Source organism: Anas platyrhynchos, chromosome 5 (genome assembly GCF_047663525.1).
Source record: "Anas platyrhynchos isolate ZD024472 breed Pekin duck chromosome 5, IASCAAS_PekinDuck_T2T, whole genome shotgun sequence".
Lineage (NCBI taxonomy): Eukaryota > Metazoa > Chordata > Aves > Anseriformes > Anatidae > Anas > Anas platyrhynchos.
In genome coordinates, this window is record NC_092591.1 from 10825186 (window position 1) to 10849135 (window position 23950).

A 23950-nucleotide genomic window follows, 5' to 3' on the forward strand; every position below is an offset into this window, starting at 1 on the left:
TCTGAAGGGTGCTGCTGAACATGAAACCCAACACATCTCCTCTCCTCTGCAGGTTCACTTCCCTCTCGGCTAACACTGGGCTTCTGAAAGGTGGGGAAAAACCTGGCTCCAGAGCAAGGAGTGATGTCCTCACAGGGGAACAGCTCACGTAGAGTTGGCACACATGGTGTGTGCAGAGCGTGACGTGTGCTTCATAGAAACTATTAATAATAAACTCTCTTAAACCGATAGGCTTGTCTTTGAAATAATTGGCAGCGGGCGACGTGTTTTAGTCATTATACAACGATTAAAATTCCACTGGCTTTCCCCCATTGCTGGTGGTTAGATCGTGTATGAGGTTTTTGACATTATTTTCCTAGAACAGAAAGATTACATAACAGGGCTGGCAGCCTATAAAAATTTCCTCACTCATCATGGGCAGGAAACAGGTTAGCTTTCTTAGAAGGCAGTCGAAGGTTGTAGCTGCCCAGAGAAAAAAATCTGGGGATAAATGACTTCTCTGGGAAGTAGCTGATAAACTTCTACCTGAAACACCACCTTGCACAGAGGAGTTGCTATCGCTCTTCTCCTATAGTATTTTCAGTATCTGGATCTGCTTGGATCATGAGGAAGGCGATGTATTCCTGGGGGACCTTCACAGGAAGAGACAAGTGGGAGAAAGGGGCAGGTGAAAATGCAAGGATGCTTCCCAAGGCTGGGCATGAGGAAAGAAAGAAGCTGGAAACAAAGAGAAAAAGAAAACTAAAAACTGTAGCAGGCAAATTACTAAAGGCTGTGGCTAGTGGGAAAGAGATAGCAGCAAAGAAGGCTGAAAGTGAACATGTGGCTGGGAATTTGCTGAAGATGGGAACAAACAGGAAGGAAGCGGAGGGAGAGACGCCTGCAGGTAACCTTGAAGATATCTCCGTCTCCAGTCCTAGACCTTCTCAGCCTCCTCCAGCTCTGCAGACTCTTGTTTTCTTTAGTTTCTGGAACAGCTGATACAAGTGTTCTCCTAACCATCCTTCAACTAATTTGTTGTCCATTTTCAGCTGTACATTTTTTCCTCTGAAATTTCTGTGTTTCTTTCCCTTTGCCTCATGAGTATTTCTCTTTGCCATTCCTAGATTATCCCTGCAAAGACTCCTGATGCATCTTCTAAAAAGGATGATGTACGTCTGACTTGTACCCTTGTAGGGTGTGACTGTGCTGTTCTTCCACAGATGGGCAGGGGGAGGTGGGTTGTACACGGGTTAATTGTGCAAGGAAACATTTTCCATGTGTTGCATGTGTTGAGGCAGGGTGAGTGCAGCTTGCAAGCCCCCTGCTGAGCAGCTTCCCCATTTATTTGCTGGAGATCCTTGCATTAAACCCGTCCCCGTTTTGTGTCATGTTCCTCCCTTCAGCCCTGTTTAATTTAATTCTAACTACACAGACGTTATTTCACAGAAGAAAGCTAGGATACGTGTGAAAGATAATTTAAGCTAATGCTCTTTCATGCTTTGCTCTAAGCACAACCAAAGCTGTATCCTGAATTGATTTCAGTGTCTCACTGCTTCTGTCCTGGCTTAACTTTCCATGGGTCCTCATCAAATTTAAGTTTTCTTCTGGGCTCTGTTCCAGTTGTCTTTTGGGAAACCTTGTTAACACTTTGTTACTCAGCTTCATCATCTGTAAAAGGCACAGGAAAAGAAACTACTGCCTTGTGCAGCTGTTGTGAGATCAGTTTAACTCTTTGGAGGAGTGGCGGATTGAGTGTGATGGTAAATGCTTTGGAAGCAAGCAGCAGTGAAAAACTTCTCTTTTCATCTCCTGAACTTTAAAGATTCGCTGTCTTGTCAGTGTGCCTGGTGATCAGAGCAGTGGCTTGGTCGCCACGGCTTCTTGCAGACACCAAAGTCGTGAATTCCCATTGCTAATGCAGTGCAGCCAGCCTGAATTTTGATTTTCACCTTTGGACAAAGTAGTGCATGCAGCTATTTGGCCTAGTTCAAGAGCCTTGGTAAAGAGAGGGCCCTGGTCTGCATTGCTACGAGTGCCACACTGTGCGTCTGTGGGAAGCTGTGAGCAGGAGGGAGAGGTCTTACAAGAGATTTTGCAGCACGTTGTCCTGCCAGGGTTCCTGCTGGGCTTGACTTTCAGCTGTGTGCTCCTTCAGAAGATGTCCTTTCTGTAATGCTTTTGTTCTGGCCCAGATGTACTTTCCTTAATGAAAGATTGACGTTCATAAACCCACATTGCCCATGAGAGGATCTGGGATGGTCACAGAAAGATGCAGAAGACGTGTCTGCAGGCTTAGATAGCCCCAAGGAGAAAGGAAGAGAGAAAAAGTGCTTCCCTTGAGGAAAGTGAGAGGTGCAAGTGCTAAGCCTTAAGTAAGGGAGGTGATTTTTTTATAGATTCTGAGGCTTTCTGGGCTACCTGTGAACTATATACTTCAATATGTGGATATTAAAGCGATGGGTCCTATAGAGGAGTGAACAAACGTCAAGCTGAGCTGTTGCTCTCTCTGTTGCAGAGGAAACCGTCTGTGAATTCATTGAGCAAGGAAAATTTTTTCAAGCTTGTAATTGTATTTCTGATCTGGAGCATTCTGCAAGTGATGCTGTGGGGAAGTCTGAGTCACTTTATATGCTGCTGGCCGAGCGAATGTGGGCCGTGGTGGGAGAAGCCCTCCATGGAAGTGACAGGGTGCTCCTGGAGCCGCTGCAGTCGGTGGGTGAATCGCTGGCGTGGGAGAAGCAGAAGGAAGAGGAGTGGCTTGGCCGTGACCAGGAGATGGAGTCCGTCTCCACCTGGCACCCAAACTTCTGGAAGAAAGATCTGGAGGAGAAACTGACACAGTACATGGCAGCCCAGATTCCCCGCTTTGTTCCCACAAGTAACACAGACGAGGCTGCACTAAAGCAGCACCTGAGTCAGCTGGAAACAACATTTCTTCCCAACCTGGAACACAAAAGCGGTTTCTTCAGGGAAGCAGGACTGCTCGTCACCTATGCCCGGTGCTGCCATGCCTCTCTGTCCTCTCACCTGTCCACCCTTACTGACAATAGGCACTGCACCTTCAGCCAATGTCTTGTAGTTTATGAGTGGTGCCTTAAGATGTACAAAAGGTATGTCTGAAGGACTATCCTCTACAGGTTTCCTGTGTCTCTCTATTCTTCAGTTCTGAGCACAATCCCTGTTTCCTGTTAATGCAGTGATTTTCAGGGCATAAAACCAGACAGATCTTGCTGGGTTTAGATTTGCCCAGTGCCTGTTCTATCTCCTGTTCTTTCAGAACCAGAAGCTTTTTAGTTGTACTGCTGCCTCTGTCTAAATCCCTTGTACTGGACGCAGGGTTTTCCCTGATGTATGCAGATACAATTTCTCTGCTGGACTTCTGTTGGACATGTGCACAGAGCCCTCCTTTCCTGAGCAAGCTGACAGGAATTTCTTTTCTCCTATTAAGCCTTTTTTAGCAAGCTCCAGAATGCTCCATTTACTCCAGAATAATTTACTTTTGCCTTGATGTCAGCATTACGCTCTGTGGGCTTCTTTTGTTGTCTCCTTGGCTCACTCGCTGTTTTATCTGGCTTGTAGTCTGACCAGTTCTTTCCATATTTCCTGCACTCAGGCCACAGGAAAAAATACAGCAGATCATTTAATTCGTACCCAAGTTTGGGAAAATGGTTGTGGCTTACTCCGTGATCTGAAAAGCAGCACATCTGGGACCTTCTGGCCCAATGCAAATTCAAAGCTTTCCACCGAGAATTCCTGCAGGTGTCATTGAAGCCTGGAGCTACTTTGCTTTCTTGTGACTTCTTTTTGTTTTGCAATGGTAGATGAGGTGTTTCACTCTCCGTGTTCATGGTTACTTTGCTACTTAACATCTCCAATCTACTGATTCCCTACTAGTTTTCAGTGCCTTGGCTTGTTTGGCTGCTTCCACCCCCACCTAGAGCTTCTCTGTTCCTTGTATTAATTGTACCATAAACACCTGGGCAGCTGATAATCAGCTCATCAGATGGGCTCTTCCCCTAATCCTGCAGGAGGGGGACAGGGTGATGGGTACACATTGGTGCTTGTTGTCCTCAGAGACGTGGGAGACATGAGGCCAGGATGCATCCCTTCTACTGCTACTTTTACGGGTTTAAAATGGTAAAATTTTGGCTTTGGATAAGATTAACAGATTGATGAAATATCAAAAACTTACATGAAATTGGAGGTGAATAACTACTTAATTTAAATATATAAAGAAAAGCTCAGAGACAGGAAAAAATGTGTTATGCAAATGCTGTATTTCTTCAAGAAAATAAAAAAAAAGGCAAGAGCAGCCTGTGACTGTGTTAGGGTCAGAAGACAGTGAAGAAAATGGAAATGAGTAGAGATGCCAGACTGACTTTAGGAAAAATAACAACAGTCTTAACAATTTGGACTCTTCTTAATACAGTTACAACTTTAGTTAATGCTCATGTGTAGATGCAATTATCCTCATCTATAGGTGCTTTTTGCTATAGACCACTTTCCATTCAAGTGGAATATCTTACACTTGTAAATTTCTGCATGTCTGGAAGTGGGCTTGCATAGCTCTGCCCAAGCCCAAGAAGGAATTCAGCAGCAGGAGAGGGAAGGGGAGAGGGAAACAGACAGCAAAAAGCATAATTTGGGCAGCAAATATAGGAAGGAGGAAAAGAAACAGCAAAAAATGCATAGTCAGCAAAAGGGTATGAAAGAGATGTTCAGCCGTGCTGGGGCTGCTCCAGGGCTGCAAACACTGCTGGATGTTTGCTGTGTGCAGGGGGAGCCAGGGGCACAGAGCAGGGTGCCAGGTGGGAGAAGGGCTGCGAGTCACTGGGAAGCTGAGCTCTTGTTTTCTGCATGCAGCAGCAGCGGGATGTGCCTGAGACCCAGGCAGACCTCCCAGCACAGCCTTGCCCTTGATGTACAGAGTCTCGTGTGGATCATTTTGAAGACAGAGGAAAAGTTACTTGCAGTCACCCGGGTAAGAGCTCAGTAGTTTTACCCCAATCTGTACTCACCCCCTCGCAGCCCTCTCCAGCCTGCTAGACTGGCACCGCTGAGGTTATAACAAAGATTATTTCCTGAGCCCAGCACAAGAAAAAAACATGCAGCTGGTGCACAGGGGGCACAGCCCTTCTGTAAGGTCTGAGCCAGGCATCCTGCCTTGCAGTCCCACAGATGACCCCAGTTCAGGGGCTGCAGCATCTCCTTTTCTCAGCAAATCTCCCCCTCTGAGGAGCCTCTAGGCACGTGGTGCACCAGCAAAGCAGGGGAGATGTGTTACAACCGTGGGGAGTTCCAGAGGAAACCATGGTGTCTGGCAATTTCAGCAGGGCCTTCTAGGTTCAAAGCCTACAAATGCAACACCAGAAGTTACCACAGGCATCTTCTCTCTCACTTTCCCTTTCTATTCCTCCCTGCCCCCCCCCTCCCTGAGCAAAGGAGGGGAAACTCCATGGCAAACTGCTGAATCACCTGAGGGGGAAGGCTCTAAGCTGCAGAGATTCTCCTCAAGTCTATTTCCCACTCAGATTTTCATAAACATGGGAGTAGAGGCGCCAGCTGGTGACAATATGCTTAAAACCTACTGCTTTCAGTGTTTGACATTAAGCATCCATGGGCTGCTTCAAATTATTACCCCGGGGGAAGACCACATGTTCTCAAGGGCTGTTTTTAGCACATATTTCAGTGAAGGAAATGACTACACTGGGGTAGTGCCGGTGAGGTTATCTCAGAGCATGCCACTGAGTCACTGACAAAGCCTCCAAGCTACTGACTAACACTGATGAAGAATTTCAGTCTTCTGTGGACCTGAGCTCACTTCATATGGAAAAACAGTGCTTGTCTTTTCTCTCGGCTCAGCAGCATCGCTTATAAAACCTGCTTTATTCCTCAGTTTCTTTTTCCAGGATAGTTCGACACCTCATTACTCCAAATACATAGGGAGCTGACATTGAGCAAATACCCTGAGTTATCTCTGAGTGATCATAATGTGTAACTGTGACTGTAAATCATACAATGCTGGGCTTGCCACTTCAATGGATGACATTTTTCTAAATGGGAAGAGTCTGAGCAGAATAAGCAATAGCCTCCTTTGCCTGTGAATACCTGGCTTTGTCATGGGGAGTGCCAGCCCCGGACCTGTGCAAACTAAAAGCATTTTCAGCAGAAGTGATGAAAGCTGTGACCACATCAGAGGGTGCTGGCTGCTCAAATGCCATGTGGGTTTCCAAACAACTTCCAAACCTCCTTGTGGGGAACGTGGCCAGCTCTGGGTACAGGCAGTGTCACCTCAGCAGTGACACCTCTCGGGCAAGGGGCCTGCATGCCTTCGAGGGTGCAGAGCTGATGAACCCAAAATTACGGTCCCATTGACGGGGTTGTTGATGAGTCACCCCGTCCTTATGTGTTGGGGAATGTGGCACGAGCGAGGGACAAACCTTCCAGTGAGACATCAGGGTTCATTTTAATACTGAGAGGTGGAAAATGAACTTCTGTCCCCTGCTTCTGCGGCCTCAGCTCAAAACTGGTTCTGCCTAAAAGCAGAGATGGCAGGACCAAATGAACAAGGCCGTGCAGTAGTTCTGCCTGCTGGTTTGTCAGTGGTGTGCTCCCACACGTGTTGAACATCTTAGCCAATTCTGACATTTGGTAACGAGGCAGAGGTCACAAGGATGTTAAATTCTTGCATGTTTTTAAAAAAGTGGTGATTTGACAGATGAGAGATGCCTAAAGCACAACCAGTCCCATGTGTTTTCCAAGAGGCAGCAGCTGGCTGGGCCGTTAGCACTGATGGGCTGGCCGTCTGTGGACCTGAAGCTTTTACAGCACGAGGTACCACATCTTGGTCAGAAAGGGAGGACAAGGAAGAAGCTGGAGGTTATTTATGGGCCTGCTTGTTACATTAGAAGTTTTGGTCCCCTCCATGCTGGAGCTTTGGGTTGCCAGTTGCACCGCAAGGGCTAAAAATGGGCAACCTTGTGCTAATTCAGACACTGCCTGATCTGCCTCAACAAGTCATTGCCTTGCAGAGATTAACTAAATGTGTGCTCTGTCCCGTTATGGAACAAGACCTCTGTGTTGGCTTTAACTGACGCATTTCGCTTTGCAGTGGGGCAGGCTAGAAGTGTTTGTGCAGCCCGGCTGGTATCTGTTATTTCAGCACATCACGTTGACACAATTGCCCACAGTCAGGTGATAGCAGCGCTCGGGAAGAGAGGAATTTTCCTTCGGTTGTTTACAACTGCTTATTTGCCTTTGTTTAATGCTTTTTCAATGAATATGGCAGAGCAGTTGTTTTGAATATACTTTTGATGAAATTCTTAAGTGACAATCACAAATTTCCTAATTCATCAGCCAGAAAAGAACAAAGACACAAGGGGAATGTCAGACTGTACATTCTTTCTATTTCTTTGGCGAAAGATGCAGAAATGAATGAGTAAATGAGCCTGGCTTTTGAGTTTAAAGCCTCTATGAAGGTCAGATCGTGTTTTAAGCAATGAGCCCTTTCTCTGCAGCATTAGTTTTGTTTTTATAGTCTATTCAAAATAACACAAGCCAGCCAAGTCTTGGGAAATTTCCCATCCTGCAGCCTCATGGAGCTCATCTCTCTGTGACAGTAGCTCTAAACACTAACCCGACTCCTATTTGCACTCACACGTCCCTGGCTCAAGTGAAGGAATGCTTTTAATTAGTACTGGCTGGTTCATGTGGGTGCTGGCTGGAGCTAGGAAGGGTGGAAAATCTCAGCTGCAGTAGCTGGCAGCGCAGCGCTGTGTCTAAATGTTGTTTTGCTGTGTGGGTGCCTTCATTTGAGCTAAGCTAACTAGGGAAAGCTGTAGATAACCCGAGCTGACACAGGGATGAAAGGGAGCTGCAAATCTTTTAAACTCAAACAAACAACGCAGAACAAAGCAGAACAATGTTATTAGGTCAGCTGGAAAATCGCCAAGCTTTGGGTTAAATGAGACGGCCAAAAAACGGAGGCAGAAATTCATCTAGTCCAAATGCATAACAAGAGAGGCTGGGAAACCCAACTCATTATAAATACCATTGTATCTCAACATCTCAACTGCTTTTTTTTTTTTTTTTTTTTTTTTTTTTTTTAATACATATATGTATCTAGAAGGAAGTAGGGAAAGCCCTGGAAGAAGCTTTTGAGATTGGGAAAACCCCTTGTGCAGATGCTGCAGTTGTTCAGGTAAGCTGGGGGGTAATTGAAAAGCTCACACCCTTTGGGGCAGTCACGTTGTTGCTCACAACTCTGTAGGTATTTGGCAAGATCCAGTTTTGCTTGTCCTGGTCTAGCTCAGTGTGTAACAACCTTGCAAGTTAGCTGCCATATTTAAACTCCATCTCTTTACCCCCAAACCTGTTTTTCTCTTGCGCATGTGTAAGGAAACCTAAACTAACTAAGGAAAGGATGAACCTGAGATTAGCTGGTTCATGCTGAAGCTACATTTACACCTGGATTTCCACTTAACCCTAAGGAAAATGGTGGTGTAAGTTAGCCAGTCCGCCCTCTGTGAGTTCTGCACTGCAGCAGAGTGCTCTTATAAAACAAGAGAGAGCTGCTGGGTTGTGGCAGATCCCCTCATCTGGCAGTGCAAAGGCAGGCAGTGTATTCCCTGCTGGTTAGGCAGTGCGAGGGATGACTCCAGAGCATAACGAAATTGGCTGCTCAAAGGGCATCGCAGAAGCATATTGCAGATTTATGAACAGGCGGCATTTGGATCCAGACCTGCAGGAGGCTTCAAATAAATCCTGGAGTTTACGTGTGGACTCAAGTGATGCTAGATGGAGGTTGGGGCCAGCTGACACGGCCCTCGTATCAGCTGATATGAGGATATCGTCCTCGTATCTCCAACATCTGGCCATGTCTCAGCACAGGTGGCTTTGCTGTGTTGTGTACATAGCTGGCAGTTTCGAATGCTCTGGAGCAGGTGATGAAAAAGCCTGGATAAATTGGCAACTGTTATGAAATTACTGCCTCCTCAATTTTCTCAGGCTGACACCTAAAGATCAGATAGCAAACGAACAAGGTGATGTGGAAACTCATCATCCGTGGTTTCCTGACACTTCGGGGAGCTGTGTTTTATCCCGTCCCTTTTGGTGAACTTTTACATCTGTTGTGAGCAGTGGAAAAATACATTCCCAATGTGAGCCACCCTTTGTCTCGCGCTGATGCTTCCCAGAGCATCGGGAGAGCACGGCACACAAGTCCATCTGGCTGCCTTTATCCATCTGGCTCTCTTCCCCTTGCAAGCTTTTGTTTCCACGGAGCAACTAATGGATGGCGTTAAGCTGCCACCTGCTTGAGCCTGCCCGCTGTGGGATGGGTTTGGGGCTGTCTGGCACAGCCCCAATGCTGCAGGCACCTGGGCCACCAGACGGGGCCAGAGGGGTGAGACAGGGCTTAAAGCACGGCGCTGTGCCAGGCCTGAGGGCTGGAGTTGGGCACTGGGCACCTGCCTTGTTCAGACATCCCCCACAGAGGCCCTGGGCACACCGTTTGGGCTGCCTAATCTTTTCTGGTGGCTGCACCCAAATTTATCTGTGAGGGAGAGGAGCACAGACCCGCAGGTGTCCCCACGGGCAGCAGATCTTGGTGTGCTCTGAGCTGCAATGCTGGACGTGGCAGAGAGTGTTTGTGGGGATAGACTTTCTCCCAAATACAGGACTTTACACCACCCTGTTCATGGCAGAAAAAGCAGTGGTAGCAAATTTGTAGGATCAGGCATTAAAATCAGGCTCCTAAAAATACTTCCAGTCACACAAAACTGAAAAAGAAGTTGTTCCCTAGCAGGCAGAGGGATTTGCAGGAGAGCAAAGGATGGGATGCATTCCTGATCACTGTATAAGGAAAAAAATAGCTTTGGCCCGTTCTCCTCTCCTGCCTTGAATCCACAGATACTCAGGGAGAAGATGGAGGCTGCCCAGCACATCAGCGAGAGCCTAAGCGAGAAGGTGGAAGCTGTGTGCCTGGAGGAGTGCCTGAGCTTCCTGCAGAGGTAAGGGGGTGCTATTTACATGGCTGAGGGCCAGGCATGGCCCTTCCTACCCTGCCTGTGCTTCCCAGGCATGGTGTTTTCTCCTGGCTCCCTGTAAGAAGGAGAGCTCTGCTCTCAGAAGACACGTGCCTTGTTTTCATCCCCTGCTTTCTCACCATTTCTTCTGGCTCCCTTCGTCTGCATTTTAGTCTTAGGCCTCTCCCTCCCTTTGTATCATGTAAGGCAGTAATTGCTAATAAATGCTGCTGGTTGTAGATGAAGCGTTTCAGAATGAGATGAGATTTAAGATCTTTGCTCTGCACATTATAATGGGAAGGAAATTCCTGTAAATCAGAATTGTCCAGGAACTGTTTGTGAGCCTGAAGCTGTGAGGAAGTGGTCAATAGCTGTGGGTTGTGCACGCATGCTGAGGCTTTTACTGTTCTGCAGCTTTATCAGCAAAGCCCGAGTTGCTTCCCAGAAGCAAGTGTTGCAGCAACAGCAATGATAAGACAAATCTCCTGCTTCTAAATCCATAGAAGTGGCACCCAGGCAGTTCAAGGGCTGTCCCCATCCCATCTCTGTGCTCTCTTTCCTCACCAGCTGGGCAGGACAGAGACCATCTTTGTCCTGCTCGAGGTGCCCCCTCAGGGACTGAAACCACGTGCAGCAAAAATACAAGTAACCACAGAATACTTCTCCTGTTGGCTGCCAGATGTGTTACAGAGCATACCAGCTTAAAAATATGTCTTTATTATTATTTTTTTTTTAATTTAGCTATGAAAATGAAGTAAGAAACTTTCTCCAGATTGATGGCTGCCCTGGGATCTCCAGCAGCTTACGGATCCTCGAGAACTGCTGCATTCTCAGGTTAGAAACCAGACCCCAGTGCCACAGGAGGCAAAGTTAATTTTCTGAATTTTCTGTGAGGACATCATCCTGGCCAGCCCCGCCAGGTGCTGTGCTGTGGTTCCCTTCCCATGCCCGATTCTCCCTCGTTAGGAAAGCCTCGTAAATGTTGTGCTGAGACTCATGTGCTTACGTACTTCAAGGTAAGCCCAGGCTTAAGTGCTTTGCTGAATGAAACCCTGCCGAACGCACCAGGCTTTCCCCGGGGCTGTTAGGAAGGAGGGAAGCAATAAAGCACAGAAGGCTGGGGGAGGCTGTTTGCACCTACAAGCTAATTTCAGAAGTGCTTGCAGCAATGGAGAAAACAAGGTTGCTTCTGTTCTTCCTGTGTAAAATTATCTGAGGATCTCTGGAGTCAGCAAAACGCCCAGATCCACCATATGCACAGCGCTTCCTCGACACTGGAGCGCTGCCTTGAGCCTCGGTAGCTGTTTTGTTTGATGTATGTGCACATTGCTGCTGCTGGATCCCTAACTGAGTACTGATGAGACTCTTTTATGTAATTTTTCACAGAGATACTGAAAATGAAGTTACACGATGAGCTTTTCCAGAAAGTAAAATGTCTGGTTTCAAATTGGTGATCATTTTAGCAAGGTTTTGCTGACTTGAAGACTGTTCTGATGGGATGTAATTGTTCGTCTTGTATTTGCAGGGTGTCAAAGGCATACAGGATGCTCACCAACCCTCTCTTTGTCAAGGCCACTTAATGCCTTCTCATTTTTTGAAAATCCCAGCACTTTTACTCATCTAAGCTCACTAGTGATGGGTACAAGTGGCGTATTTATGCACTTGAGCTTTCATGTCCTTGTGACAGCATCTTAATGTGGGCTGTACAAACTACGTGTAGGTATCTGTGGGTCACTGAGACCCTGTGCTTGCCCTACACCCCAACACATGCCAAATATCCAAACATCCAGACAGTCATGATGGTTGTAGTGGGCAGAGTTTTGATCTGAGAGAACAGCCTGATGTGATCTAATCAATTTTTTCCATATCCCTTTTTGGTTTTGGTACAGAACCGCCTGGTGTAAGCTGACACACATTTGCAGTGCCAGCACTGGTCAGGATGCTAAGGTGAAAGGATTTCTATACAGGATGGAAGATGAGGTTACAGAGCATTTTCTGCAGACAGTCACTTCTAAAGTCAAGGTATGGGAGACCCATGTCAGCACTGAATATTTTCATACTGCTGGGCAAGCATCCCCTTCACTTTCATGCCCCAATTTGGAAAGGATTAAAACATGGTTTGATCTTCAGGCCAATACCCTCCTCAGCCTTGTCTGAAGCTGCATATTGACAGCTTCATCTTTTCCAGTTCCACTTGTTTGTAGTATTTACGGTTGTGCTAGAAATAGGTACCCCATGCTTCCCCTGGGGACCCAGACCCCAAGGGTTGAGCTCCACTTGTTGCCTATTCATCCCCTGCAGCTGGGTGTCTTCCTGGAGCAGTGATAATTCAGAGCTAATATCACACAGATACGTTTTACCCAGGATTAGAGCTACTGCTAACCATTTTTTCATGATTTTAGATCTTCTAGGTTTGGGCTTGAGAACTTAATACATCTTTCCTGATTTTGAATTGTTGCTGTCTTTCATGTTTTTGCTTTTCTTTGACATGAAGGAACAGGATGCTGCAGCTTGCGGAGGAGTCTGCTTCTGAGAGCAGAAAGAGCGGAAGCAGAGTAATCCACGTCTGTAGCCTGTGTGGTGTCTCCACATGTGCACTCTTTGACTCTGTCCCTTTTCCTCAGGAAACACTGAAGGATCACTTCAGAAAATGTGACAGTGGTTTCAACCACATCCTTGAATCCTTAAAGCAAAGCTTTTTGGCATTTGGGAAGAAAAAAACAGACATATATGAGGTAAGAAATAACAATAAAGACACAAGTAAGAAAGTAAGAAGGAGATATTATTCAGCAAATTACTAAAACTAGTCCATGAACTTCCAAATTACACAGTATTTCCACATTAATCCAAACTACCATTTTGTCTATCACTAAAAGGGCTTTTCAAGATCTAGTGGTCTCAGTCCAGTTCCTCAGGGTTGGATATCTACTTCACCAGGACAGCTAGGACCTTCCTGTAATCTCAGCAGAGAAACCAAGACGTGAAGGAAGGGGGAAACTGAATATGGGAACATCGGGCTGTCTGACACTGCCATTGCCCCAGTAGCATTATATTGGGAATCCTGATGGTTTGTGATGTGCTTCAAGCTTGGTAGTAAGGCACATTTATCCCTTTGGTAGAAGGGTACCATGGATTGGTGAAAAGTCCACATCCCCAGACGATGTAGTCTCTCGGGTAGAGTTACATATAAAACAGTCAGGGTTAGCAAAGTACAACTGCACAGAGTACCTACATTTTTCACTTTTATGGTAGCCTAAACAATTTGTCTAGTGTCTCACAACATGCTAGAGTCTGGCCCTTAGGAAGATTGGTACCTGGAGTATCTCCTTGTGCACAGAGTTTGAATTCACTGCTGCTGTGCTGTATATGGAGCACTAGGCATTAGCTCCCTTTCTTTTACCCTCTGTGGTCTGCAGGCTTTTTCTTAGTGCTGATTTTAATTAACATTTTGAAATGTGGAAAAAGGTAATGGAACAGAAAAATTGTGAGCCATTCTGATGTTGCTCAGGGCCTGTCCCTGGACGTTGTGTCACATTAGTGCTGCGGTAAGCAGCAGCTCAGTGGTGGAGCGCTACACCAGAGCTGTCTGTCCCTTGCTTTGTCTGTTTTGGGCAGGGCTGGGGATTTCCTGTACCCTTGGACCGCAGCCTAAAACCGGTCTGATTTCCACTGCTAATGAAAATGGCTTTTCTGTGCAGCAGCCCATCTCCCCTTAGAGACATTTGCTCTGCCTCCCTCTGCAGTTACTGCACGGCCTTAGCACTGAGGTTTCTTTGCAGGTTGTGTGTGGCTCAGAAGTGCTCCTGGGACTTCTTTGTGCCCAGCCACAGCTGTGTACCCAGGGGTATGGCCCCGAGATGTGTCCAGCAGGGATGCTCCAGGGAGGCTGGATCTTGCTTTGCAGTCCATCCCAAAGCTATGTGATGGTTAGCTCGGGGCCAAGCTAAGTGTTATTTGCTGCTCTGGAGCAGGAATGTGACCTCTGGCTCTGCCACCTGGTCCCATTGCTTTGTTTGGATGTCTCCACACTCATCGGTGCCATCCACATACTGCATGTGTTAGACCAGGCTTTTTGAAAGGACGCTTAAGCAGTGAAACGGGACACCCATCTACATGGGCAACCTGTCTACATTAGTCAGAATCCTATGGGTATGGTCTGCTGCTTGCTCGCTGTCCTGCTCAGTACAGGGAAGTTAATTTGGGCTTCTTTGCTCTGGAACAGGCCCTCGTCAAGTCCGTGAACATCATCATTATTGCAGAATATGTGCAAGCCCTCCTGACCACTTCCAGGAAACCATCTTCTGAGCAGAGGAAGAGGATTGTCAGCAAGATAGAAGAAGATCACAGGACGCTGCAAACCATCTTTAAAGAGTGCTTAGTAAGTCTTTGATATGGTTATGGGTATGCCCTCTGTCATCCAGATCAGTACCAGAAGAGGAAAAGGCTCTGAAGGCAAAAGAAAATCTTAAGAGGTCTTACCACAATGGCATTTAGCTTCACAGAAATGAAAGTCAGATGTGCTGGAAGACAGCCCTCCCGATCTGCCAGAAGCTGTTAGTTTATAGTTTTGAAATGTGTGACTGGAGCAGGCAAGATTCACACTCCTGACACTGAAATAAGAACAAGCCACATTCCTCTAAGCTGGTAAGATAGCTCCAAAGCTGTCAGCTCCCCCAGGCAAGCTCTTTGTGCCTTGCTGTGTGTATGCAGGAGAGCAATGTGCCTGCGCATCCCAAGAGCTGTGCTCCCCTCTCATGTTTTCCCTCGAGCCTGGGATGATGAACTGAATCAGCTGCTCCACAGCTTCTGGGGCTTCACCTTCTCTGTGGATTGCCCCATATGGCTACCCCTCCTTGGACATGGGATATCTGTGTTGTTATCTGTCCCTCTGGCCTCTTCCTCCCTGCAGGCCCTTCCATGGAAGCCTCTGTCTCAGCCTCGCAGAGCTGGGCTGGTCACTGCATGGCCATTTCTGTGTTTTTTTTTTTTTTTTTTTTTTTCCACACGATGCTGTTGTGGTTGGTCATGGTTGCAGGGAGAAGTGAATCTTCATGTTGAGGTGAACACCTCGCATCATTATGAGGTAAAGGTGTGTCGCAAAAAGGATAGGTAGGGTGTAAAGCATATCCACACCTTTGAAGAAAAAATGTGGAAAAAACACTAGGTCTGAATTGCAGAAGCAATTTTGGTAGCCTAAGAAAGCCTCCTCACTTAATTCACAATCCTGTGTAGCTGGCACACCGTGCTGTCACATGCTTTGCCTGCTTCTCCAAGGGCAGGCACTGCAACACCAACAGCCTGCTCTGCGGCTGCTCCAGCAGGAGGACTGCCTGCACCCCGCTGGCACAGCTCTTCTGCAAGTGCAGGCTGAGAGTGCCCGGGCACTTCATAGGAAAGCTGAACTGTGCACTGCAGTAACCATTGCAAAGGCAGTCTGGTAACAGGACTTAGTTGTAACAGAGCCAATAATAACTCACGGCTGTATTGGTTTTAATAATTCCACAAATTCTGACTCATTCTGATGATTTATGAATTCAAGTGCTCGGGACTAGAAATCGATTTCCTCCCATATGAGACCCGCTGCAAGTCAGCTGTCAGAAATTCTGACTCTGTCCAAGTAATAAAATGAAATCAAAATGATAATTTGTAGGCTCCTCTGAAAAACTCTCAGGCTAATTACAATTAATCCATTAGTTTCATGGCAGAAAGCTGGAAGCTGCCGGTGCTGTTAGCTGCAAATCTGCCTTTCCTAGAGCGATCAAGCACAGACACGTCAGTGCCTTGAGAAATCAGGGCATTGGGAACAGCAGGAGGATTTTTTTCATGTTAACTCTGAAGTTTACCAGTAATGCTGTGCTCAGCATCAGCTGTGGTTGATATGTGCAAGGACAGCTGGTTTTATAATGTAAACGAGATATGAGAAATCTAATTATCTAAGAAAACCCCGTGTTCTGCTTTGGTGAAAAAAGTCTTCATCCATTAGTGCTGTTCTCCTTGTGTCCCTGCTCTGTCCTCTTTCTTACTTGATGTAGAAGCACTAAAAATCTCGGGGAGGAAGTTCCTAAGCAATTTGCAGGGGACAGCCTGATACTCAGTCAAATGAGGGACATGGTTACGCATGCAAAATCTGTGCTCTTCTGCAGGCTGAATTTGTTGTGCAGTTGCTGCACAGGCTGCACCTGCTCCCTGCCCTGCTCTGCCCTCTCTTCAGGCTCTTCCTTCCACTCTGTCCTCAGAACATTAGGAAACACTTTGCTTCTTTCCTAAGAGCAGTGCATGTCAAAGGCACCTAAACGCTGCTGACAAGACACTTCGTCTTTGTCTTTTTAGATTGCACGCTGGTTACCCCGGACCTTTCCTGTCTATATCGTGCTTAACAAAATCTGACACCTTCTAATTAATTAGCATTTTGTAATAGTGAGCTTGCCAAGTATGAAGCCTTACAGTACTGGTGCATGAGGAGCTGAGTACAGCCTGTGCACTGTGCAGAGCTAGACATGCTGTGTGCCTGCAGTGCGGAGGAAGAGAGAGAAGGCTGTCTTCACATATTACTGTTGTGTTTTTTTTTTTGATTTATGTTCAATGCAGAGATGAGCTGCACGGAGAATCCAGCCTGCTGTTTCTAACGCCCCATGGAGATCAGGGCAACCCAGGCTGCTTCTGTCCTAGTTTGGCAGCCCGTTCTCCAGGTTTGCTTTGTCACGGAGTCTCTGTTGACGTGACGGCATCAATAATTCAGAGAAGCAATTTAATTGCATTACCACACCAATGAAAAATGTGAACAAGACCTGAAGCTCTCTCTCGGCAGTTCATCCACATTCTGTTTTCCCCAGCTTTACTAAAAATGATGTGCATTTCTTGCTAGATTTATGAGGCTTTTTTCTTCTTCCATGTGCTCTGCTTTAGAGGGAGCTGGCCAGGCACAGCATCTACCATCCATGCTCACACCCCTCACAGGGTCCAGCCTTGCTTCCCGTTGTTTTTCTGCTACAGGATCTGTGTCCCCTCACCTACTCACCAAGGTCACTTTCTGCCCCTGGGCTTGTTCCAGGGCAGCAGAAATGCTGTCAGATGCTGGCCAGCAGACCTTGTTGTCATGCAGCTACAGGGCAGTACTTATCTGTGGAGGGAAACCATTTCCCAAAGAGTGAGAAAGGCTTAGAGAGGACAGGAGATGTAGGGAAAGGCCTGCTTTGGAAAAGGAACTGCAGAAGGGAATTCTGTGCTGCTGCAGGTAGTCACTGAGCCACCCTGGAAGCAACCCATGGTTTCTTTTCTTTTAACCAGGAGGGAAAACATGCACAGACAGTCCTGCAGAACTCTGAATCCATGGAGTGAGATCCTGAGTCTGATGTGAAGCCACCCTTAACATTGTATTTTGCTTCCCTAGCTCTGAACACACCTTTGCTTTTCTCCCCAGGGTCCCGCAGCTGGTGCCCTCAAGGATCCCATAAAAGCAATTTTAGAACTTATTCAAACTTCCGATGCCGAGGGGATGAAAATAGCCTTGCTGCCCATTCTCAAAGAATTTCCCGACCTAAGGTAAGGTGTTTTACAGGTTGGTTAATTTTGTTTCTGAATGATTATTTGCCACCAGAAGATCTATAGCAGTATCAGTCCTGTGAGATCTTCTCTTTGCAGTGTGCCTGAATGGGCAATTTGCAGGCTGCATTGGTGCATTTTACAGCACTGGCACGTGTGGGCCAAATCTAGATTTCAGGACCATCCTTAACTTGTGTACTTTGTAACTTCCAAGCACTTGGCTTTTGGTTGAACACTTCACCAGTCCTCTTCTAGCTATTGCTATTTCCACATAATCCTAGGTGCATTCAGCAAGAATACACACTGCCATTTCTCTCAGGAAACTGTTAACAGAAATGAAACCCAACTTTTATTAGGAAGATGAGATTTTAGCTAACTGCATTTCTTTCAAATTCTGTTGTTTATCACATCCATCTTGAGCTCTGATGTCTTCTGCTAGTGACTGTATTTTTCAAGTTAACATGATTACAGTGTAGAGCTCTCTGTCACAGGATGCTCTAAAGGCCAATCGTGTGAATAGCTTCAAACAGGGAGCAGACAATTTGTGGTAGATAATTGTCTCAGTGCCTATTTGACATGACAGTCAAGATATAACCCCCAGCAAAGGAAGTCCCTTAACTGCAGACTGCCAGAAATGAAAAAAAGAAAGACAAAGAGATCATGTTATGCTTGGCTTGTTTTCTATAATCTTTTCCTAAGCATTTGTTTCTTTGGAAGATGCAATATTGAGCTAAAAAGATATTTATCTGATGCAGCAGAACAGTTTGTATTCTCTTACTATAAATATATGTGTATACTTACTATGTATATGTATGTGCAAAGGAAATAGAATAATATTATTTTGATCCAATTCTTAGTGGAGAGCATTCTGGTGTGAGTAGATGCACTGTTCTTGATCTCAGTGGATGTCTGTGGGTTTAAAACTGTGTTTGCTGTGGATACATTTTCCCTGCTTGTTAATCATATTGATAAGTCATGGCCTGGTTCAGCAAAGCAATGATATGTAGAACAAAAATCCTAAAGTCCTTCAGATAACCAAAAAGTAACTCCATCTGAGGTAAGAAAAGGTAATACAAATAATACAAAGGCTGTCAAAAAGCACTATGAGCATCTTCCAAGTGTTGGTCTGGCCCAGAAATACCAGGTGATAGGAAGCAAGCTTTTTAACTTGACTCTTTCACTGACCTGCCCTTTTATCCTTTGGAAAAGGGAAGAACATCTGAGTGCCGTGTTGGACATCAAAGACTCGCTCAGCCGAGAAGACAGAGCTGCTCTCTTGAAGGCATTTCACGATAATTGTGGGGAAACAGAGTCAGAAGCAACCTTGCTTTTTGCAGATATAGAAGTAAAACCTAGAAAATATGGACTCTGTGGCTGCTTCTGTATTTAACAAAGGTAGGTGTGTGTGTGCTTGTGGGTAACATGCATACGTGCATAGGCAAAGGCATTCCTACTTATGGGGAGGTGGAATGCCTATGGCTGTAACATCACCTCCCCGAGCTCCTTATTGCTATATACACTGGTTGTACTTCCCTCTTTCTAGCTGCAAATTTCCACGTCATGAAGCATCACGCTGTAGGCAGTGCGGGGAACTGAATGCTCAGACGTGTGATTCAGGTTACAGCAAGGACAAGGGAGAAGACAAGGCTCTTCCTCCTCATTCTTCCCTCCTGTCTGTGCCTCCCTGCAGAAGTGCTCCTCTGCAGCATCCCCTCCTCTACCTCCCAGCCCATGTGCAGGGTCAGCCAGGCAAACGCTGGTGCCTGGCAGGGGAATTCGGAAGGGTTGTCCCCTCAGAGGCTCCCCTGCTGCTGTCCCTGGTGCAGAGGGGAGGGATATGTCAGCCCCACAGCTTCCCCCTCTCCATGAGAGCTCTGTTAACCAAACTGGGCTCCATCCTGCCCAGATGGCTGTGCTGTGCTGCTGGCACTTGAGGTAAGTGCAGAAGGCAGAAGGGATAGAGGTCAGAGGCATGGCTGTCTCTGTAATGTCTTAAATTGCCTCAGCGTGAACTGCCGGGCTCATCTGGAGCACCTGCAACCTCTTCTATACATTCTATATGCGCAGTCTGTACTGCGTGTTGCAGTCCTGTTCATAGATCTCCAAATCACCAGGCACCTTTAAAGGCCGTTACGTCAGTCCTTTGGGTTTCCCAAGTGATTCTTTCACATTCACAAATTACTTTTTTTAGGTGGCAAGCTGCATCAGATCTTGAAACTAAGCAGGTCCTCATGGTTTAAAAATAGCTTTTAGTGGAGAGCAAGCAGCCATTTGCTTCACTTTAAATAATCTGTAGCTTCTTTTTAGTCCAAATTTGCCTTGCTCCAGCTCAGAGCAAGATAATTTTGTTTAATCTTTGCCAGACCAGAGCCCTCTCATACCAGAAATCCCTCTCAGTTAATATTTACAGATTGTTATCAGTCACCTTCTGTTGGATAAGCTGAATAGACTGAGTACCTCAGGTTGGAAAACACAGTCCCTTTCCACCTCCTCCTCTGCTCTCCAGTGTCACCATTTATTTATAGTTCCCACGTTAGCAGATCAAGGATGAGTTACACAGAGCTCTGACCTGGGGCCTCCAGGCACAAGCAGACAGCAGGTTACCCTGTTAGCCGGGAGAGAAAGCAATTAGAGAAACAATAAGCAAGCACACGTTCCCTTCCTAATGAAAACTGGTTCCGATATAATTAACTCGCTATCAGCCACCCACTTGTACACCCTCCTTTAAAGAAATTACCCATAGCACCACCTTTGCTTTAGAAAAGATACTCAGGAACATGTTTTTAAAACACTGTAAATCACTTAATCTGCTATTTGCTGAAATCCCCTGGGTAAATAGGCCCCTAAATCTCAGAACTGGCTGTGCTGCAGTGCGGTGGAAGCATATGTGCAGCACAGGTTGGTAGTCTCAGCCAGGCTCACAGGTAGCAGCAATAGTGAACTGCGGGAGGGATGTGCTTAAAGGAAGGTCACCTTCCTCCCTCCATCCTGTCCCCTTCCATCCTGTCCCCTCTGTTTTGTGGCCGTGCACTGGGGCATGACCTGCAGGTACACCAGCCCCTAAAAATCACCTGCTTTTTCCCAGTCAGGCATGCAATATTTGTGCATATTTGTCCCTTCTGTAGACACAGGTGGGAGGACTTTGGGAACTTGTTATCACTGGTTGTTTGGTGTTAGCATGAAATGACCTCCCAGAAGAGGAGTGAGAAGGTTTGACTAATGTGGGCAGAGAGACACAGGGATGCTGCCAACAGCTGCGGGCCCACAGATTGCATTAGCCAGAGCAGCCGAGGAACTGGAGATTTTCAACATGGAAACATTGATACAGCTTCATTCAGGACCCTGTGAATAGGAGGGATGTTTTTGCCATTTGACTCTTGCAAGTGCTCTGATAAGTGCTATTTAATACACAGCTTTTTTTTTTTTTTTTCTTCCACTCAGGCCCCCTGTGAGAAACACGAGGTTCTCCCTCCCATGTGGCAGCATCTGCGATCACAGCTCCTTGAGAGCTTTGGGGACTAGTGCAGCCGGATGCACGAAGATGCCTGGCAGCTATGGAAGACAGAATTCCTGCGCTTCTGCAGGAAAACCACACAGCCCAAATCCTAATCTATGCAAAGTCCAGGTGGAAGATGATTGGGGTATGGCAGAAAGACATTCCTTCAAAATTGCCTGGAGATTGCTGCTTAGCAGAGTCCCGGTGGTTATTCCAGGCTGTGGCACCACGGTGCGTAGAGGAGGAAAGTTCCTCCCTGCCAAATTTTCATTTTCCCTCCCTTGTTTCACACAGTCTTCCATGTAACAAGGGACTGTTGCACCATGCAGTGTCCTAGCAGGTTACATGGCATTGCAACCTGCCCCATGACCCAGGACCCACTGTCAGGACATCCTGCCTAGCCTATGGGAGCACGGAGCATGGATATGGGGCAGGCTGGGGCTGTGGGCTCGGGCACGTGGATCCAGCCCCCATAAAGCTGAGGGGGCTGCCCCTTTCCCTCGCTCCAGACATGCGAAGGCTGCGATCTGCTTTGGGGGCAGCCTGCCTGGGGGAAATGCAGCCTCTCCCTTCTCAAAACAAGGTTGAAAGCCCCAAGAGTAGGAGCAGGGGACAGCACTTGGCCTTGTGTCATTTCTTTTCAGGCTGTAGGATGCGTGCAGCCTGACATGGCTCACGGCAGCCTCCCTGCTGTGCTGGCTGTGGGACGGGGAGCTCATCTCATATGAGTTTCACAGCTGGCTCTGGAGCAGAGTTTTGCATTCATTTTTATACCTCAGTTTTCTGGAAATTTCCTCCTGCTGTGGAAAGCAGCTCCTTTGGAGAGGGAGTAGAAAGCTTCATGGGAAGTGGGCAGTGAAAGGAGTTGTTTGTCCCAGCCTCTGGGCAAGGTCTGTGCTGTTTTCAGATGTAAATAGGCAGTTCCTCTGGGGAAAACACCAAGTTTTCTTTCTAGTTATCTATGGGCTGGCCACAACCTCCGAGCTGGATTTGGTTCAAGGCCCTCCTTTGCTATTGTGTTAATTTAGGTCATTACTGTCCTGCTCTTCTCTGGCCGTGTAAACAAGCGAAAAAGCTCTGCTACCTCAGACGTGCTGGTGCTTTTCTGAGTCCTGTTCGAACACAGTTTCTCCCCCTCATCTCCAGGCACCAAAAGGGGTTCTTGCTTAACAAGAAGAGGGGCTGGTTTGTGAGGATGGGGACATGTCTGGCTTGGGGACTGTGGGTTGGTGCAGGCCTGTGTGGGTACTGCCATGCTTTGTAGAGCCATGCCATGCCATGCCATGGCCTGTGAACCTGAGGGAGCAGGAGCAGGTTTCTGATTGCCATGAGCATTGCTTCTGGCACAGCGCTGAGCATGTGAGTCACAGGCCCAGGAAGGAGCAGGCTGAATCACCAGGAAGCACTGTGGGCTCTCAGTTGGGCATCATAGTAATCCGTCATTAAAAGCAGGACCAAAGCGTTGGGTGGACGCCCATGGCCTGCCTGCCCTTCCTGACTGCACATCTGCTTCTAGGGCCCAACTGAGGCACCTCTCATGCTTTATAACTGCCCTGCATGGTTCAGTTACACATGTCCAGGACATGGAAAGGCTCGGTGAGGCTGGCGAGGAGCTGCAGCCTGGCAGGGTGGGTGCGGGAGGGCTTTGTGGGGTGGTGGGTGCCTGTCACCATGTGCAGTGCTGCGCTTGAAGCAGTGACGGCCCTGTCAGGCAGGCCGGGTCATTCATCCTCCTGTGCTGCCTAATTGCACATTTTTTCAAGGGCAGGAAGTGATTACAGCCCCAACTTTGTGACAACAGGATTAGAGTCAGCCTGTGTTTATTGGAATTTCAATCAACGAACCTTCCAGAGGAAATAAATAAAAACCCCTCTGACATTTTGATCGCGTCTGGTCTAAAAATAATTCCACCGCACTTGAAAGATTCCTGCCACAGACGTTTTGATTGCTGCATGCATCTCCTGGGTTTGACATTCACAGGCACCAAAGGGTATTTTCCGCTGGCTGGCCGGGGCTGGGAGCCCTCGGGGATGCCTGGCTTTCCACCGGCGTGTGGTGTCCAGGTGGCATCTCCTGCTCTGCACGTGTGTGTAGAATGAACACCCCTTTCCGTGCGGTTTCTTAATGGCAAATTTCTCCACCCTGTGCATGGCATTAAGTCGTGGACAGAGCAAATAAAGGCTTCAGTTCAGAAAGACAACCTGGGGCGAGGAGATTTGTGCACGAGGTCGAGCTCTGGTGGCATGTGGGAGGTTTTTTTGACCTGGGGCGCTCTCTGGGGAGAGGATGGGGAGAGGGGGGCCCAGCAGATGGTGAGGGAGGAACATCCTCGGCCACCCGCAAGCCTCCAGGAGCGAGCAGATGGTGTGTGGGGAGGCCCCCAGGGGTCTCGGGAGGGGAGGCAGTGGGGGGTCCTGGGTCACACAGAAGGGGAGAGCAGAGGGGAAACTGCCTGGGGAGGTCAGGCAGGGAAGGGAAGGCTGTGAGGATGGGGACTGAGTGATTTCCCTCATGCTGTGGGGATTTTAACCCACTTCGCTGTGAGCCCTGACATTCCCAAATGAATGCCATGCTGCTCCTGGTGGTTTGATGCTCTGGCTTCTCACAGAGTTGCTTGCCATCACTGCCTCTCTGCTCCTGCCCACAAGGTGAGCAATGATTTCTCACCCAAGCCCCCACACTGCCCCGGGCTTGGGTTTGGCCGCTTTGAAGTGCTGCACGCAGCAGAGCCTCGCCAGCCACCCCGTTATTTGAGATCCCGTCTCAAAGGGTCACCTTCCGTGCTTGATGCTGAAGGCAGTGGAAAACAAACACTCATTAATTACGCTGCAAGGTCTAGGGAAAGGCCTGACATTTGCTGAGGTGCCACCTGTGCTTCCCCAGTTTACCAAGCAGCTTTGCCAAG

At 47.4% G+C, this 23950-nt stretch overlaps 1 protein-coding gene across 2 annotated transcripts; it reads left to right on the plus strand.

The window, feature by feature from the left end:
• Positions 1 to 321: 321 nt before the first annotated feature.
• LOC101792387 (exocyst complex component 3) lies at positions 322 to 22927 on the plus strand. 2 transcript variants are annotated; one of them, XM_013103043.5, is made up of 12 exons: positions 322 to 886; positions 2498 to 3092; positions 4846 to 4963; positions 8108 to 8182; positions 9892 to 9992; positions 10749 to 10841; positions 11897 to 12029; positions 12632 to 12742; positions 14230 to 14385; positions 17428 to 17549; positions 18759 to 18944; positions 20991 to 22927. In XM_013103043.5, exons 1-11 carry the CDS (start codon positions 604 to 606, stop codon positions 18937 to 18939), a joined length of 1968 nt encoding a protein of 655 aa, XP_012958497.4. In that variant the 5' UTR covers positions 322 to 603; the 3' UTR covers positions 18940 to 18944; positions 20991 to 22927. The 2 variants fall into 2 exon arrangements, with proteins under 2 accessions (XP_012958497.4, XP_012958498.4); XM_013103044.5 differs by having other exon boundaries at positions 4849 to 4963.
• Positions 22928 to 23950: the final 1023 nt, after the last annotated feature.

What these genes read in the sequence shown, in the direction of transcription:
- LOC101792387 (XM_013103043.5), top strand. Translation starts at nt 604, where the DNA reads ATGAGGAAGGCGATGTATTCCTGGGGGACCTTCACAGGAAGAGACAAG. An exon ending in GGAGGGAGAGACGCCTGCAG is followed by an intron (nt 887 to 2,497) that starts GTAACCTTGAAG and finishes TCTCTGTTGCAG; the next exon opens with AGGAAACCGTCTGTGAATTC. An exon ending in CCATCTTTAAAGAGTGCTTA is followed by an intron (nt 14,386 to 17,427) that starts GTAAGTCTTTGA and finishes TTTTCTCCCCAG; the next exon opens with GGTCCCGCAGCTGGTGCCCT.